This window comes from Felis catus, chromosome B1 (genome assembly GCF_018350175.1).
Source record: "Felis catus isolate Fca126 chromosome B1, F.catus_Fca126_mat1.0, whole genome shotgun sequence".
Classification (NCBI taxonomy): Eukaryota; Metazoa; Chordata; class Mammalia; order Carnivora; family Felidae; genus Felis; species Felis catus.
The window spans coordinates 188,859,570-188,879,298 of NC_058371.1; the positions used below are offsets into that span (position 1 = coordinate 188,859,570).

The following is a 19,729-nucleotide window of genomic DNA, read 5'->3' on the forward strand; positions in this document are numbered from 1 at the left end:
GTCCATGTTGCAGGTATTTATTCCAACAAGCGTTAAGTATCAGATTGAAAATATCCTGTCCTTCTTTTGGCACCGTCGGGTCGTGTGCACGTTTGCCTCAGGGTAGGGCTAGGTGCGATGAAGAAGAGTAAAAGCAAGACCAGTGGGCCGGCGGGTGTTTTAGCCCATGTGGTCCGCGGACATGACGGGAGCAGAGACCTGAGGAAAGAGTATCCCAGACGGGGGAACTGGGAAGGACCAGAGCTCTGAGGGGCGATGGGCATTTCTGCACTTATGACTCCTTAGAAATTACTTGTGTTCCTTGACATCCCAGCTGTGAGACTGTATCTGAGGTGAGAACTGCAAAGAGGTCACTCTGTGTATTTGAGGGAAGGGGCGAGAGGGTGGTCTCCGATGCTGCTGAGACCGAAGACGGCTGCTCCTGCAGAAAGGGGTGATCCCCAATCTTCATCCCTCCCAAAGAAACTCTGCTTTGGATTCGGTGTGGTGGCTACTCATGTCCCCACAGCCTCTTCTTGCCCTCGGGATGGGAAGTCGTACTCTGGTTTTCTGTTTCTCACTCCATTCCTTTCTCTTGCAGAGCGATCCAGGGTCAGCATCTACAACACCATCGCTGAGGGCTATGCCTATAAAGTATGTTTTAAAAGCTTTTTTAATTAATGGTTAAACATAAGCAGGCACGACAAAATCACGGAGTGCATTTAAATGTTTTCAGATTTTAATTTCTGAAGATCTTCATGACATGAGTATCTTCAGTATTTTCAGACTACGGGATACAAAGATGACATTTACTTAAATAAAACCCAACACCTAAAGTTTAGGCAGTTTTAATAAGTTGTAATAAACAACATACTTACAAGAGAATTTACACATGTAAAAAAAAATTCTTAAACTAGAATATTCTGGCATGGACTTTTTCCAAGGATTCTACATCATAAGATGCATATGTACAGACAATAATTAAAAGTGAACTCACAAATGTTTATCCATACTTTAAATTTCCATAGCTTTGACAAATGACACAATGTCTAAAAATAAGCACACAGCTACAAACTGAGTGTGAAAGGGATATTATAAACACAAAGCATTAGAAAATAAATACAAATGCATCTACTATAAACCCAGTAATAGTTGTTTGCACTAAGCTGTAAATATATGAAAAACCGACGCCACAAAATTATACTACTGTAGAACTGTTTTGAACAACTCCCCATCACTGACCATTCTTTCTTGTTGATGAGTAACTTTTATTATGATTCAGTGGAACTAGGTTTACTCATCTTAAAACAGTAAGGAATGAATGGTGGCTGTGATTTACAAAAGAACAACCTGAAGTGAATCTGAAAAGGTACCATAGGTGCCCATGGCCAGCATTTCACACCTGTCACCAGGAAGTAAGGAGATTTTTGTGGGCTCCTTTCTTCAACAGCATATGGAACAATATGTTGGAATTTTAGATTTGATGATGATAAGGCTTCCCTGTCAACAGAAAAAAACGTAGCTTCATTAGTATCATGCAGGGTTCCCTAACAGGCATTAATTACACCTGTAGGAACAAGCCTAAAGAAGTGTCCAACACTCAAACCAAATGAATGAGAACAGAATGATGGAATGAGAAGTGTAACATTTTTTCTGAGTTGAATACAGTATAGGTTGTCCTCTGTTTAAAAAAATGCTTAACTGGAGACTTAGTTAGGAACCAGATCACCAGTGTATGAATCCAGCTGCTGCCAGTCGCTTCCCTGTCAAATCTGGGGCTAGTTCTTTCTTTGAGCCTCAGTTTCTAGGTCTTTAAAGGGGGATAACGACAAATTCTACCCCTGAGGGCTGCAATGATGATTAAATGGATACAATGTCTAAAAAGTACTCAAACTGAGTACCTGACAGGTAATCACTTCCCACGTGTTCGATAAAGATTGGGGTGTGTGCAAGTACGTACCTTTTCCAAGACAGATGTGCCTATGATCTAGGATGAAAATTATATCAAGGTTGAGAGTGAACCAACTGCAACTTAAGGCAGGTAGTCAACTGATTGGTTATAAGAAAATGACACTGTGACTGTAACTCACTTTCCTGTCTGCCCTGAAGCTGAGTGTTTCCATCACTGTGGCACACACAAGCCCCAAGAAACGAGAAACTGTAATACTGAGAAGATTCTTTTAAAGACTCATCTCTACTGGGGCGCCTGAGTGGCTCAGTCGGCTGAACAGCTGACCTCGGCTCAGGTCATGATCTCATGGCTCGTGAGTTCGAGCCCCGCGTCGGGCTCTGTGCTGACAGCTCCGAGCCTGGGGCCTGCCTTGGATTCTGTGTCTCCGTCTCTCTCTGCCCCTAACCCACTAGCATTCTGTCTCTGTCTCTCTCAAAAATAAGTAAACATTAAAAAAAATTTTAAAGACTCATCTCTACTATTTAGAGAAGGAGAAAGATATATAAACATTTGGTTTTTGAAGACAAAGAAAAGCACTTGTTAATTTCAGGGAGGATTACAAAGTACTGAAAGCAAAAGCATAATGGTAATTAGGCCAATTTTTAATAGCACACCAAGAGAAAATCTCTGATCAAATATTATTATCAAATTATTGAAATATCATGTAAAACAGAAGTCGAAAACAAGAAGAGAAAAAGTCTGAAGGAGCAAACGATACTTAACTTCAAAATCTTTTTTTACCCTGTATTAGCAAGACTCAAAACAACGACATCGCGTGGCAGCAAGCGGAGCTCCCTCGCTGCCTGCCTCGGGAGCTCCGGGCTGCGCATGTACACCCCTCTGTGTTCTCCTCCAAATCTCGTGTGTTCTGTCTGAAGTTTATTTACTCGAAAACTATGCCCTCCTCCGCACACCTACTCATGAAATCTAACATGCTGGGCCTGCCCCTTTCTTCTTGCCCGATTCCACAGGATGTGTGTAAACCAGCCGGGGAGAGTTTCAGATTGGAAGCTGTATCATCATTATTTAACATCCGTTTACTTGCATTTCACCAGGGAGGAATTGGCAAATTATTTTGCATTCCAATTCTCAGAAGCACATCTATAAGCAAAAAGAAGTTCCCTTCTGCTGAGGACACTGGATTGGCTAGGGGATGGTTCTGTACCTCTCAACAAGGTGTCTGAATGCTAATCCTCCACACACAATAAAGAAATCTGTTACCTAGTAGTCTAGGGACTTACCTGCTCCACCTAAACTTTATTCTAGGCATTCATCACGGAACGAATATAATCAATTTTAAAAGTCACTGTAATTGGTCAAATTAGGTAACTTAGACAAAGCTTAAACTAACATATCTGACATTTTAAAATTGTATATGATCACACAAATTTCCTTTATAATCCCTTTAGGAAGTAGCTGCAATGAAACTAAGTTCTGCAATGTTAAAACAGTCCCATGCAAAGCTATCATTAAGATCCGATTAAATGTTGGGGCGCCTGGGTGGCTCAGCAGGTTGAGTGCTTGGCTCTTGATTTCGACTCAATTTGTGATTCTTGAGTTTGAGCCATGCTGTGCTGACAGCGTGCAACCTACTTGGGATTCTCTCTCTCTGCTCCCCATCCCCAACCTCTCAAAATAAATAAACTTAAAAAAAAAAAAAAGGATTTGATTACATATAATCTCCAAAACAAGATAAGATCACTGCTTTACAGAAATATTTCCAAGACTAGATTATGTGAACACTGCTTTAAATGATGAAAATTCACTTAACCTAGTTATTTGACACCCCACATATAATAATGAGATTCCCCCAGAGAGTCCCGCACATTCTTGCAAGTCAGAATAATTTGATTCAGCCTTGTGTGTGTGCGTGCGCACACACGTTCCAGATAGCATGCACTTCGAGACATGATATTGCAGCCATCTGGAAATCTCATTTCAATCTTTGAAGATGGGAAGATTGTAAATTTTTTAGACAGAAAAGATGGGAAATGAAAGAAAAAGAAAAGTACTTTCTTCAACGAGCTCTCTGTGTTAATCCTTTTGTTTTCTGAATTTTCCAATGGTCTAAGCAAGAACATCCAAACTAAAGAAAAAAAAACCTGTCAAGTCGCACCACATGGAGGGTATAGTCAGTGCAGGGGAAGTGAACGGCCGTGTTAACACAATCTGGTCCGAATCCCAATGCTTAGAAACCGTGTGACCTACATGAGATGGAAGCTCCGAAGTCTCAAATGAAAATATCAACTCCACATGATAACTTGTGATTGAAATAATAGATGTCATACAGTCAGTTTCATAGTATAAAAGTAAAAAACAAAAAAGCAAACAAACAAAAACCCATGACTTAAGGAATAAGGCTTTACTTACACTCCCACCATGCTGCTCTAGCTTCTGTAATGCACTGGTGATGGGCTCTTTGAATTTCTTATCCCTCAGTCTCTTGGAAAGCTTTTAAAATAAGATTGGGAGAATGACTTGGAAAAGTAGCAATATTCACCACAGGCATAAGTAAAACTTCATTAAGGAGTATGCTAACTAGAAATAAAATCATTGAATCCTTACCGTATAGTTAAGTACACAAACACCACTTAATTTTAGATTCCAAGGCTTCTTTTAGAAAATATCTCATTGAAATTTATATACAATAGACACCACTATATTTGTTAAAACAAGTTCAGCATTATAGTTCCAGTGTCCAGCATAATACTTGGCACAGAACACAAAACAGAAGGGCAGAGAGCAACAGATTTGTCAAAATGTTGAATGTCTTAATGGAGTAATCAATCTAAAATAAGTCATTTTATATATTAGGGTGAAATCCCTGTGGCTAGTCAGGTACAACCTGCTGACCTAAAGGTTGTAAGCAAACACCTGCCAGGATCCTCTTCCTTCTCTCCTAAGGCTTCCCATATATTAAGGTTCAAGAGTCTATTCCCACCGTGTCTTCTCTCCGTCAAACAGCTGGTGTTGGTGGGAACTCATCTCCCGCTATTCCTAACCTCAGCATAGCAATCCTGATAGATTCACTACCATCCCTACTCTCTATAGGCTTTGCCAGATGTTCCCAGGGTGTATGTCTCTCTGCAGAGTAAGAAGCTAAACATCCAGTTCTAGGATCTCTCTAAATGGACTGGTCTAAGAAAAAAACAGTGAAACTATGATTGAAATACATGCCTCAACTCTGAACTACAGAAGGATGCACACAAAGAAATGCCAGCTGTGGGTTATTCCAGCAAGGACTTTAATTTTTTATTAGTGTGTGCAGTAAAAGATTAATTCCACCTAAAGAAAAGATCGGCCCTTGTCTCTGGCTCCTGGATGGGAACCTCTAAGCCCTTGGTATGATCCTGACAGATAAGAGCGTCTTTGTTTACATGGGGCCCTTGGGCCACATGATCTCAGCTCAGCTTCTGAAGAGGCTGAAGACTAAGGTCAACCATGCAAGCAGCCAGTCATGCTTGCTTGACAGAACCCTAATATGAACCCTGGGACACCACGCTGAGGGGAGTTTCTTAGGATGGCAATACTCCATCTGTGTTGCCACATATCACTTCTGGCTGGAGGAAGCAAGCGCTGTCCAACAACTCCAGTGTGAGAGGTCAACTAGAGACTACACACTTTGTGCTTCCTGGGCTCTGCTCTGTGCACCTCCTTGCTTTGTGGATTTTACTTGGTAGCCCTTCACTGTAATGAACTGAAACCATGTAACAGCTTTTTGAGTTTCCCGAGTCCTTCTAACTGTCCAGTATCCCAGTGTGTATCTGTCCTAAGGATTAAGCTACACATAACAGGAAAACGTCTCATCCTGAATACTGTTTACAGATTCACTAAAAAGCTTACAAGGAAAAACAAAGAAAATGGTGAAAAACATGACTGTGGCAATGTACAATACAGAGGAGGGTGGATGAGCTGTCTTTATAATCCATGCTAATCAACACGGGCATAAGACCATTGTACTGTTCGTTAATTTTTGTCCCCTCCCCGACTCTCGCTCTCACTCTCTCTGTCTCTCTCTCTCTCTCTCAAAACTAAATAAACATTAAAAAAAAGAAGAATCAGATTTTTTTTAGGATTTCTGAATCTGTTAACGACTAACTGGAAGCCACTGATCACGACAAGATACAGACAGCGCATGATACGCATACACAAGCACTCTGTCATGTTTTCAGTACTTACACTTGTCAGCAGATGTTTCAGATGGTCATTCAGAGAAGGACCAACGACGACACTTAGCTGCACGAGAGCATTCAGACCTCTTGCAAACACGTCATCATCCAGGTGTACCTGGGGGGTTAGACGGTCAGGGGTACAGGGACAGAAAAGGAAAGAGGAAAGACAAGTAAGAAGAAAGGGCGAGCAGGTGGAGAAAAAAGTAAGACTGAACATTCAAAATTAGAAGATAAGCCACTAAACCCTGAATCTAAAAAATACCCTTTAATGTTATACCATCTAGAAGCAAAAAAATAAACTTCTGGCTTGACTGAAACATTAGCTTAGCTGTATCACAGCAAGCAGCAAGGCTGATGTGAGGTTTCTTACTTTCTCTAATTACTCAAAATGTCCCCTTTTACCTTTCGGATATCCTCTACAGGTGTCTTCAAGTAAGTAATCATCTGTCCCTGAATAACCATGGCCTAATTTTGCACGCACATCAAAATCACAGGTAAAGGACTCATTTGCATACAATTTGGAAGAAAAAAAGACATAAAATAGTCTAAATGTACCACAGAAAGTCCAAAGGAATAGAGGATACCAGAGCCGCCTTTAGCACAGGAACCAATCTTGGAAGCAAAGGCACAGCTTTCTCAGGAGCTCCCTGGACCAAAAGTAATTCTCTAAATCCCTCCTTTGACACGAAGGTGTATGGATGTTTAGTCTCTCTCAAACCCTGCCAAAGACAAAAAACAAACAAAACAAAACAAACAAGCAAACAAAAAAGATTTACTAAGCATCTGGTTATACTAACAACAAAATTGAATTCTTACTAGTCTAAATGAAAATCAAGTTTTATTATGGTTTTCCTAATCATGATTTATAATTTCAATAATTACAATTTCAATTAAACCCAGAAATTGTGGAACAAAGGACATACATAGGACAGGAAGAATTTCTACCCACAGGAAGGAAGGAAAAGATTTTGAACATTAAAGGAACAGAAAAAAGAAACGGAAAAGCAAGGAAAAATAAAGGAAATAAAGAAAAAGAAAGGGAGGAAGAAAATAAAAGGGGAGAGGAAGAGAGAGGAAAGGCAAATAATAAAAAAAAAGAAAAAACATAAAAGAAACCCTCACTAGGATACTGAAAACATTTTGTGTGTACTACCAAATACTGTCTGAAAGCACAGAAAATCAGCCTAAAATGATGGTTTATAATTATTGGACCTCCTACCTTTACAGTGACTTTACAACTTGTTTAATGAGTTTCTAAAATATTGTATTTCCTTCATATTTAAATATTTTATATTAAGATATTTAAAAAACATCGTTTCCTATGAAAATCTTACAGAAAACCACTGTAAGATTTTAAATGTCATTTTTAACATTGGAATGTGAAATAAAAATATGAAGGGGAGCCTGAGTGGCTCAGTCAGTTGAGCGTCCGGCTTTGGCTTAGGTCATGATCTCACGGTTCATGAGTTCAAGCCCCATGTTGGGCTCTGCACTGGGGCTCTAGGCTCAAAGCCTGGAGCCTGCTTCAGATTCTGTGTCTCCCTCTCTCTTCGCTCCTCCCCTGCTCACACTCTGTCTCTCTCTCAAAAATAAATAAGATTGAAAAATATATATACATGAAAATGACCCGTATCATTTCTTTCACACTAAATGCATCAGAAACTATTGGATAGTACTCTTTTATGATTTAATTCATCACTTTGAGTCAAGACAGAAGAGCCACCTGACTTTTTTTGAAAATGTAATCCAAAAAAAAGCAACAGCAATACTCCATCAGTTTGACTAATTATTACCTGTGAATAAGTAAAACTGGCTGCAAACTCATGCCTAAAAATACTAATTTTCAACCAATTTGCTCTTTAGACCAAACTATCTGCTTCCAAACAGTGATCAAACACTTCTTTTCCTGGACTGCCAAGCACAGCAGCACCACTTTGGAACACAGCTTCTATCACCCTAAGGTTGTGCCTCTCCTGGTCATTGTAGAGATGAGGGATCAAGTCAAGAGAAGTGGATGTCCATAGTGGTGGTTCTGTCAGTACTTTTCCATTATTAAATAAGTAGAAGGAAAGGCTAATAATGTACCCAACACAGAAATAAAGGCATTGGTGTTTGGAAAATAATTATTTAAAGCACTGACTTTATGTAATCTCAACTAAACACAGAGTCCCTTTAGGGACTCTCCAAATTAAAGAACTCCCCTCACCTTCCTCACTTTGTTATTAGCTAGAGCATTTTTTTTTAATGTTTATTTTTGAGAGAGAGAGTGAGTGGGCAGGTGCACCAGCTCATGGGGGAGGGGCAGAAGAGAGAGAGAGAATCCCAAGCAGGCTCCTCACGGTCAGCCCAGACCCAGATGCGGGGCCTGATCTGATCTCACGTACTGTGCAATCATGAGCTGAGCCGAAATCAAGAGTAGGATGTTTAATCAACTGAGCCACCCAGGCACCCCTAATTGGACCATGTTTTCAAAGGTGTCACTATAGTTGTGATTCATCTAAAAAATGGTCTGCTACCATATACAAAAGGTTTAAAAAAATTTTTTAAACTAATGAAACACTGATACATTTTTAAGTTTTTAATACCAAGTTTAAAAGACTTTGATCAAAACTGAATTTCAAAATAGGCTACCCATAAAAATATGCTGTTATTAAACCAAAATAATCTTGTAAGCAGAGATATAAATTAAGAAAAACAAAGACCAACAAAAATGATCCTAACTCTTAAAAAAGACAAGTATCTGTAACTTAAACATAAGACAACTGGCTAGTTCATTTCTCAACTTGTGACTCTAAGGGAATAAATTTCACAGAAGAGATCACTGATCCACTTGAAGCTAACACTCTGCCAACTTTTTCCTGACATGTTAAAAAATATAAGGAATCTATCAAAAATTTTCTTAAAATCCTCTACAAAAACGATCTCCCTGACATTCGACTTAAAATGTACAGGTGGGCAAAAGCCCAGAGAATTTTCCAAAAGGACGTTTAGGTAGTTAGTACCAGTTCCCTAAAAAACATATCACACTCACGTTAAACATGACTGGTTGTATAGAAATAGATCAACCACCCATTGCTATCTGATGTAGTTTACGTTAAACCACTGATGTTCTCCTGATATGACTCATTCAATATGATTCCAAGTACTTTTTTGGAATTAAGTGTGAATATTTCATCTACTTATCTACAAATCCCTGTGTAGACTAAGTTGTTTATAAAGCTGATTAATCAGTTTCTAATAAACATATACTGATCATAATTAGTTCCTAAGGGAGCGTTGGTGTTTTAATGACTTTCGCTTGGCTCTTATTCCAAACGCATAAAATAAGATTTACTGATGCGTTGTGAAGTAACATTTAATACAGTTTTTAAGGTGTTTTTTTCCATCAACACTCAGGAGAAATGGAAATCACACATACCTCTGCTAAAGTAATAAGAAGAGGATCAAATGGAAGATTTTCAGGAGGACATTCCCACTGCAATCTGTGTTTCACTGAACCATGGACCAATCTAAAATAACAAACACTGGTAAACGCGACACGGACAATGTAATTATATATTAAACACTAATTCTCTAACACATTCAGACTCTTTCCAGAACATAATCATATTAGAACTATTCTGTAACATGTAGGAATATCATGGTTTGCAACGTTATTACGAAGGCATCTCACACAGCAAAGTCTGTAACCCCACACTCCTAACCTTTCAGCAAAACTGTTTCGCGGCAAAACTAAACTCCACATGTGTTCAGCCCACAGTGTTGGGAATTCAAGCATGCTGCCACCTGTGAGTCTTAACACAAATGCTACACTTGACATGTTTAAGTCATAATTATAACAAAATAGGTAACCTGCCAATGTGCAAAGAAATGTGATAATTAGAAACAGTAACATGTTTTATATGGAACATTATTTTTCAGATACAGATTCTTTAACCCTCATGATCTAAATACAAGCCAGATTTCCCCTCTGTTACACAAAAGAAAACAGAGGCCAGGAGGTGAAACAGCCCATGCAGGGTTACAAAATCGTAGCCCCTTGCATGGGTCACTGCTGCTGCTGTTGCTTTTTAAAAAAATTTTTTTTATTAACAGCTTTACTGAGTCATAACCAACATGCAACAAACTGTACATGGTTATGAAGTGTAACATTTGATACTGGTTTTGATATATAAATACATCAAGAGAACCCTCATCATAACCATGACAGTGAACTTACTCAAGACGTTCAAATGTTTCTTCACCCTTTTGTAATGTTCTCAACTTCTTGACACCTTTTTTAGTGTTATTTTCTTAATAGCAAGAGGCCTCGGTAACATTTTTACAATTTTAGCAACCATGATTGCTTAGAGTGGAGAGGGGGGGTGTAAGAATATGTAAATATGGTTTTGACTCAGAATAAAATAAAAAAATAATAACAATAAAGTGAGGAATGCCTCTTGAGCTCATTTCTCCAAATCTGCAAATACCATTAAAAACTACATTTCTTGAATTTTAGAAAACAACAAAAAGAATGTCGTGGTTATTCTTTCCACAATGAAAATGACATTTCCCATCACCTAGAACGGCTAAAACTGGATACACTTAGAAGAAAGAAATGTTTCTTGGTAGTGAAATCTTAAAATGGTATCATTCTATCAGTAACTATATCGTTTTCTTTAAAACACTTCTGATGTCTATCACAAAAGGTGGCAAAAACTGTACCAAAAGTGAGGAAGAACTACCGTATATACTCATTAATAAATATAATTTCAATAAATACAACTTTTTGAAATTTTTCAAATGTCATTTCAAAAACTAATGAAACGGTATTATGCTAAGTGAAATTAGTCAGAGAAAGACAAAAATCATATGACTTCAGTCATATAAGGACTTTAAGAGACAAAACAGATGAACATAAGGGAAGGGAAACAAAAATAATATAAAAACCTGGAGGGGTACAAAACAGAAGAGACTCATAAATATGGAGAACAAACTGAGGGTTGCTGGAGGGACTGTGGGAGAGGGGACGGGCTAAAGGGGTAAGGGGCATTAAGGAATCTACTCCTGAAATCATTGTTGCACTACATGGTAACTAATTTGGGCGTAAATTTTAAAAAATAAAAAATAAAATAAGAAAAAATAATCTCCATTAAAAAAAACCCAAAACAACAACAACAACAAAAAACTAATGAAACAATTCCATTCAATTGTAAACTTTCAGTTTCAGACTATTATTACTCGCAACTTGCCCGAGGCTATGAATGCTTATATTGTTTCAGAAACTGGTTAATTCCATTTCTTAAATTACAGATCTATTTGTAATTCTATTTTGGAACTGAAATGATTTTCTCCAACAATGTCTCACGATCTACCCCAGTCCAGCAGCCAAAGTGTAAATAAGTCACCTTTATTGCAACCTCCTAGTATATAAAATTTTCAATACATTTAAACTAAATACTGTTATTGATTTGACTCAGTTATTTTGAATAATCTGGTCAGTTATCATCCGTACTGATTTACCTGCAAGGAATACCTCCTTTAGAGTAAATAGCCGCAAATGCAGAAGGGGCTCGGGACTGTTCACCAAACTGAAAGAAAAAGACGACAGGAATGCAGTAAGTATACCATCACCTCCACTCTGTGATACCTGCCCGATTTTAATCCTGCTGAGGTCAGAGGCAAAGGGACATCCTGACTTTTCACCCACGATGCTGGTATCAAGTGCATCACTCGACTCAGCAACACACCTGAGGAAAACGATCAGTCCCCTCAGTACTGGACCCACAGCCACAGCCACAAACTGTGTATTTCTTTTTAACCCCTAACTTGTTTCAGAGGGTGTGAAGGAGCTGGGATCACATATATAATATAGACAAATACTATTATACGAACACCATAAATAAATATAACAAAGATAATACATCTTTCTACCCTCCCCCACTGTGACCTCTCAAGGTGAGGGCTACATGGCGAAGAAGTGTTAGGTACAGGGAAAGCAGAATTGTCTTCAGTGGCCAGCACATCTCCTACTTGTCCTCCAGTCAAATATGGATGGTCTGGATGGTCCAGAACCTGTAATCTCTCCCAAATGGTTTCACGCTTCTACAAAAAGCAAAGGCTTACGATAGGCAGGAGTGACAGAGCTGAAGGTGGAGCAAGGCTCTCACAAACATGTGCTCAGATGTGTTTGCTTAGATACATAACTTCACAACTTTGTCCACATATTATCTTAAGAATAAATTAATTCTGGGGGTGACTGGGTGGCTCCATTAGTTAAGTGTCTGACTTTGGCTCATGTCAGGATCTCATGGTTTGTGAGTTCAAGCCCCACATGGGGCTCTCTGCTCTCAGCACGGAGCCCACTTAGGATCCTCTGTCTCCCTCTCTCTCTCTGCCCCTCCCCTGCTCACGCTCTCTCTCTCAAAAATAAGTAAACATCAAAAAAAAAAAAAGTTAAAAAACAAAAGAATAAATTAACTCTGTATCTATTCCCAAAGATCATTTAAGAGATGATCAATCACAATGGTTAAATAATCACAACATACATGATTTCAATACAGTTGATCCTTAGAGAATTTAGGCACAAAACGTTAATATTTTATCACACAGTACTTTGAACATAATCAAATAAAATATAGTTGTCTAAATTATAAAATATAAACGGACTAATCTTTTTTAAAGATACAACTAGATAAAAATATTTTTCAATCACTTGCAGTAATTTAAAAATATATTTAAGGGTATAAGTTTAGAATTAGCCTTTTTTCCTCTGGAAAAACACATGTTTGAAGTTAAAACACACAAATGAAATGTCATTGACACATAATACTATAATAGGAGATTCATTTACAAAGTTCAACCCACATTCTGCATAATAATTCACAGAAACAGTAATGTTTCATTCATTTAATTACAATTCCTACTAAGAAAAATTTATTTTAAAAACTGTTTTCAAGTAATTGATATCAGATAAGGAAACTTGAAAAAGTGTTTGTTGAAGTGGGGGGAAAAATTAAGACAAATTAGGACTACAAACACTTTTTTAGTTCTGCCACCTATTAGGAACTGATTTTACTTTTTGGACCTACAGATCATGTAAATAATCCCTAAATATCCAAAACCACCACCAAGACAAAATTTCTGATTGAAATTCTAAGCCATTCCATTCTTTTCCTTTAATTTTTAACTCATTTTAGAGATAATCATAGCTTTATCTTCCAAGTCCCACATTATCAATTTTTTTTCTACCAGTGGGTTCATTTTATCAATCTTTACCAAATTTTACCAAAATTCCATTACCATGAAAAAAACTATAGTCCCTTCAGTTTTTAACAATATCATCACACACTAGATTTCAACTAGTGTGTAAAATAATCAACATTAAATATACTTCACTATACTGAGTTTCAACACATGTAATTTTTGATCCAAGTGAAGTGCTCAAAATTTACACACATTAAAGTGTATAAATTATAGGTACGTAGACCGGTGAATTCTCCAAAACAGTGGGGTAACAACATGCAGGTGTGGAAAACCTGAATGTGACCAGCACCCTAGGAACCTCTGCCGTGCCTCGTCCCAGTCACTAACCACCTTTTTCCCTAATGGTGACTTCTGTCCTGACTTCTGACTGACTTACTCTGGTTTGGTAGCTTTTACAGATCTTGGACATGGTCTTGTCTAATATCCTCTATTCTCAGGTCAAGTCATTATTTCCCCAAACTTTCCTTAATTAGTAATAAAATTTAAGGTTAGGGCCACTAAATATTACTACTTTACAAAGTTCTTTCCCCAAAGAGAGGAAGAGAACAGAAGTGTCACCATGAATCTCTCAATTAAACGTGGGAAAAAGAAGCAAGGGCAAGGAGAGAGGAGGGCATTCTCCGGGAGTCCCACTCCTCTGACACTGTGCAGTTTACAGAAAGAAGCAAAGCAACACATATGCTTACACAATTTTTCACTTGGAAAGTCAGAAAATCTCCTGCCCTTGGCCAGTTCATCGTACCCTTTCTATGTTTTACCCGCCATCAAAATCAGTGTCTCCGCCATTCTCATAATCCCCTTTAAAGGCCGAAACCAGGATCATCTTACCCTAGGCAAGGTTGGGCCACACACTGCCTGGTGTTGTAGCACACGTGTGCTCACTTTCTGGATAATTCAGTGATCTACACGCTTAACGATTATCCACTTTCATGCGCGTAAATCTCCTATTTGTGAAATGTGGTTAAATTGCTGTCAGAAGGCAAAGGGAGGCTGGTACTATAGAGGCGTTTCCTGGGGAGCTAATTTATAAATCAAAGCAAAATAGGGACGTTTATGCAACTATGGAAGCATGTGGTTCCTCCCACATCAATTGAATACAAGTTTACTCACTGACATTAGGAAGCAGCAGAACTTAAGAAAATAAAAAATAAAGCTGATATGCAATTCATCTTACACTCTACGGTACTGCTCCATGAATGTGACAGGATAGGCCACAACTGGTTATTCCCCCTTTGACACCTTCTCATTTCCACACTTACATCATCATTATTTCCATTCTTCATCATGATTACCATATGCCCTTCATCACTAGCCTAAATGTAACAAAACAAAACAAAACAATGCCTACAAGGCAGTCCTGTCTTTTGTGCCTACCGGATTAATTGTCTTAGGGTTAAGTTTATCACTTGGTCGAGGATGAAATTTTCTTGCAGACTCTGGAGAACTGGTTGATGATGAGGATTTGCCTTGTTGAACTGTAGTCCTATGTTTTATTTGTATGCTCGATGATGTCCTTTGATCACAGTTATCTGGAAAAAATGGAAGATCAACAACAACAAAAGAGGTGGAAGAGATAAAGCTCACTCTTATCCATCTGTGTAACAGAATGTGTCACTAACCCAATTCATCTCTTCATTTAAAAAGCAATGTTCTGTACCTGCCCCTCTGTTTCTCAGCTGAACGCCTCCGTGGCACTCTGATTTCTGCATTGCTTCCCTTTCACGCCTGCAGTTAAATGCAACTTGATTTCAGAATTGGGGGAGTAAGAGATTCATTAACAACATAAAGACCAAAACAGAACAGAGTAAATAATATAGTAAAAGACACACAAAAAAGATATGGCATGGAGCAAAATACCCCAAAGACCAATGAAAAAATACAAAATTATGTCAACTTCAGTATCAATAACAGTAAATGAAAAACAATCTGTAAAAAAATAAGATAAATAAACATTTTTTCCCATTCAAACTGTCAAAATAAGCTTTTAGAAACTCAACTGCAGACCTCTGGCTATAGTCAGAAAACATGGACTGGATTTCTGAAAGGAGTAAGAGGTTGGCACATCCCCTGGCGTCTCTATCTTCTCTGGTCTCTGCATTTCCAAAGGCCCAAAGGCTAACACCTGCATATCAAGTCCGCCTTTTCAAGACATAATGACCTCTCCTAGTCAAGGTACCGAAGCTCCTTAACCTGAACATAACCAAAACTACGGTTATCACACTGAAGTTATGGACCTCTTGTTAATTCAAGGTACCACCAACTTTCTGGTCCCTCAGGCTAAAAGACTTAAGAGCACTGCTATCTTCTTTTCCTTCACTTCTTACAGATGTAATCAATGTGGTGTGATGAGGTGGAAGCCGCTTTAGGCTCAGATCTGGGTCTACACCCTCATCTCTACCAATTACCAGGCTTATGAATTAGGTAGATCATTTAATCTCCCCAAGCCTGGATTTCCAGACATTTTAAAAGCAGAGGATAATACAAGCCTATACAGGCTGTTACTGAGGAGTAAAGAAGGCATTATATCAAGTTGCTCAACCAGCCAGCGATGGTTCACTTCTCCCTCTTCCACGCTTTCCTCTTTTCCGCTAATGGGAAGACTCTAGTTCCCAGTGATGATGTTCTGCCTAATCATAAACTCCTATGTCTACCAAGCAATCCTCCACCACACGCACCTGGATTCATATACCCAACTGCCTGCTGGTATTTCTAGGTCTGGCTCCAGTCCCAAATTCCATGCGGCCTTTCCTGATCTCCTGTTTCTCAAATGTGTATGTCCATGGCACTCTTGATTTCCGCACTATCTCCTTATTTCTACTTGATTACTCCACTCCCTCACTGCATAGCACTCTAGTCATTCTTCCACTAGAGCATTTCCCACTCTAAGCCTTTAGAATTGCTATTAAATAGATAACTACCCTGGGGTGCCTGGGTGGCTCAGTCAATTAAGTGCTGGACTCCTGATTTCGGCTCAGGTCATAATCTCAGAGTTCCTGGGTTCGAGCACCACAGCAGACTCCTCTCAGAGCCTGCTTGGGATTCTCTCTCTCCTTCTCTCTCTGCCCCTCCCCCCACATGTGTGCATGCTCTCTCTCAAAATAAAGTTTAAAATATGTGTGCATAGGGGCGCCTGGGTGGCTCAGTCGGTTAGGTGGTCGACTTCGGCTCAGGTCATGATTTTGTGGTCCGTGAGTTTGAGCCCCGCATCGGGCTCTGTGCTGACAGCTCAGAGCCTGGAGCCTGTTTCAGATTCTGTGTCTCCCTCTCTCTGACCCTCCCCCATTCATGCTCTGTCTCTCTCTGTCTCAAAAATAAATAAACGTTAAAAAATAATAATAATAAAATAAAAAAATAAAAAAATAAAATGTGTGTATATACATATATACACATATACACATATATACATATACACATACATACATACACATACACACACACACATACACACACACGCATATAACTACTCCTCAACTACACTGTAAGATCTTCCTTTAAGGCAACATAGATGAAGTCTTCTTCCACTTCCAAATGAGTTTTTCAAATACTGGAGACACAGACTCCTTCGTTTTCTCTTCTTCAGGATAAACATTGATGCTTTGGCAAGTGATTCCTCATGAGATGATTTTAATCCACTTGCCAAATTAGAATTCTTCACAAGGAGGACAAAACTCCGTTAACTCAGCCCCAAGATAGTTCAAACATGATGTGACCACATCCAAGTGCCTTGCAAAGATAAATTAAATGTAAGATCGTTTCATAAACAGAACAATTTTCATTCACTTATTTCCTCATCTTGCTATCAGCAGATGACTTACTTCCCAATATCACACTTCACTTTCATTCTTAAGGCATTTACCAGAATTACGGTAATTAATGGCTCATTAAATTTTATGTCAGATAATATTCTAAGTCAAGATAAGCCAGGCTTTAAATATTTCGACCGAACACTGCACTTCAGTGAATATTCAACAAGTATTTACTATCATGCCAGGTCTCAGTTTTGAGAATTTCCTGATGGGAACAGCATGATCTAAGTTTCTGTATGTATGTATGCATATATGTATGTATCAATCAATCAATCAATCTGTGTCTCTGTTTCTTCAACTCTATAATTGGGGACAATTACAGTAACTGCTCTTAATGTTGATGAAGACTAATGAATTAATATTTCTTTTGATCATAAATTGTAATAGCTGTCACAGCTGAAAATGAGGTATCACAAAGATCCTACCCACAAACACAAAAAGAGCAGAGTTGGACACATCAAACCATGATGCATAGTTTTCAACACTACCTACCAAATCTACAAAAGTTTGTAGGAACAACTAAATTTCTATCTTCTTTCATGTGAAAAAGATGTTCCTGAAAGGTACCTCCAAGAAGGTGCTGCGTTATATTTTGAATGAATTCAAAGAGCCGTTGAAACTCTTCATTTTGAAAAACTTTGAAACATGCCAGAAAATTGAGCCTCCAAAGGTTTTACACATACAGGGCAGTTTTTATGTATAATATACTTAGGTAAATTTCAGCAGTCATTTCAAAACACACATACACGACGCAAACATTTCTGCGTTCACTTTCAAAACACCCTAGAGGCTTGCTTTCCAAAACAATTATTTTTCACCTATTATTAAAAGAATCCACCTGTACCCTACAAATTAAGTCTGCTCAATTTTTTAAAATGATACCCATCTGGGAGCATACCACTGACAACAAAACCGGAACATGAGTTGTTTGTAAAAGAAAAAAAGACTTAATTCATCTTACACTCAACAACTCTTTTAAGTATTTTTTCATTAAATAACATGAGGAGGGTGGTGTAAAGAGGTAATAATGGTGGAAGGAAGTGAAAAGGTAAGGACTGTTTTGTGCTACAAATATTATCGCAGTCACCTCTCATTCTTTTACAAAACAATACAAAGATTCTAAACAGGCACTAGAATCCACTTGAACCAAACATCTCAACTATGTCATAATACCAGAGAGCAAGCAAATCAAGCAGGGCCCCAACAGCAGAACCCTCCTTTTCCCTTTCGTCTCCTTAGGTGCCGCGGATCACCCGAAAGGGGCCATAGACATCCGTGTCAGCGCTAGGAAAAGCATACTTCGGTTTTCATTGTTTTGGACAGCTCACATCCTATTTCTTTCCCTATATGCACTTTCTTCCGGGACCACGCTTTGAGACCACCGCACTAAAAGGCTTGCTAAATTCTCAAGGGGCAGAGGCCACTTTTTTTCCTACTCTCTCATCCGTTGTTCAGAAAGTTCCAGAAGTGACAGGCATCCCACTGAAGAAGCCGTGACCCATCTCTAAAGCTCCTTCAAATTCCAGAGTGCAGCCACAGAGCCCAATATCCACCTATCTCAATCCCTTTTTTACCATAAATCCACAGGGCCAATATTAAGGGTCTTAAATTTTCTTTCATTTTCCTACCCTCTTCCTCTCTAACACCACACTCTTCCAAACACTTAAGACCCGTTCAGGGACAGAGTGGTGTCAAAGTTGGAAAATCAGGAGGACGTGTAGGAAAAAAAAATCCATAAAAACAGAGTTGAGTGTTTTGGCTTTTTTGTTTTGTTTTAAGGAGCCGGGGAGCGGGGAGGAGGAAGGGCGGGCTACTTTCCGCCAAAGCCTGACCCCGGGAAAGGAAAGGTGCGCTCTCGGCGCTCGGCAGCTTCAAGGTCCTTAGCAACGAGTCCGGCGGCCCTAGAGACAGGCCAGCCCGGAAGCCTGCAGGGCGGAGACGGCGCGGGCGGCACGGCGGGATCCCCGCACCCCTGGCCCACGGCACCCGGTACCCGATCCTACCGCGCCTCTCTCCCGCGGCGATGCGCACGCCGGCCTCCACGCCGGCTGGCACTTTCGCCCTGCGCCCGTTCGGCCAACTACCCACTCGCGTCACCGACCGCCGGGGTTCGGGAAAACGAGGCTTCGCGCGATCCCCGGATCTGGCCGCGCCGCGCAGTGACGTCAGACGCACGCAGCGTCCTCTAAGCCTTTAGCAGGAAGGCTGCGGAGGCGCCGGGCGGAAGAGGGTTGTCCTGGCAACGAGGCGCCGGGGCTGGCGTTGCGTGGTGCCGAAGGGGCACCGTGTGGAGGGTCTTTGAGGACTGACGAGAGGTGCAGGGAGCAGAGGAGAGCACAGAGTCCTAGTTCCCTGCACCACAATCTCTCCCTAGTCCCTGTACCTAACACTTAACACGTTTCTTGAACACTTAAAATATTGTTTTCTCCACCTGCCCTAGAACCTGAGAGCTAAGGATCCTGAACTCCAGCCCCAGGGTCTTCGGGGGAGAGAGCCAAAGCCACCTATAGGCCCAGCTGTGGAATTTCGTTTCCTGCCATAACTTCCTGATTCGCATGCCAGGGCATTCTACATAA

At 39.6% G+C, this 19,729-nt stretch overlaps 1 protein-coding gene across 8 annotated transcripts; it reads right to left on the reverse strand.

Annotated features, from left to right (window-relative positions):
- Position 1: 1 nt before the first annotated feature.
- On the reverse strand, positions 2 to 19,312 carry PACRGL (parkin coregulated like). 8 transcript variants are annotated; one of them, XM_023253256.2, is made up of 11 exons: positions 19,157 to 19,305; positions 16,812 to 17,070; positions 15,005 to 15,072; positions 14,722 to 14,876; positions 11,605 to 11,672; positions 9,521 to 9,611; positions 6,687 to 6,821; positions 6,110 to 6,217; positions 4,301 to 4,381; positions 1,382 to 1,479; positions 2 to 626 (listed from the first exon to the last, which is right to left on the reverse strand). In XM_023253256.2, exons 2-10 carry the CDS (start codon positions 16,934 to 16,936, stop codon positions 1,423 to 1,425), a joined length of 888 nt encoding a protein of 295 aa, XP_023109024.1. In that variant the 5' UTR covers positions 16,937 to 17,070; positions 19,157 to 19,305; the 3' UTR covers positions 2 to 626; positions 1,382 to 1,422. The 8 variants fall into 8 exon arrangements, 7 of the variants coding, with proteins under 7 accessions (XP_023109024.1, XP_044912480.1, XP_044912478.1 ...); XR_002741938.2 differs by having other exon boundaries at positions 1,353 to 1,479; XM_045056545.1 differs by lacking the exon at positions 2 to 626 and having other exon boundaries at positions 697 to 1,479; positions 16,837 to 17,070; positions 19,157 to 19,304.
- Between the last annotated feature and the right edge of the window lie 417 nt (positions 19,313 to 19,729).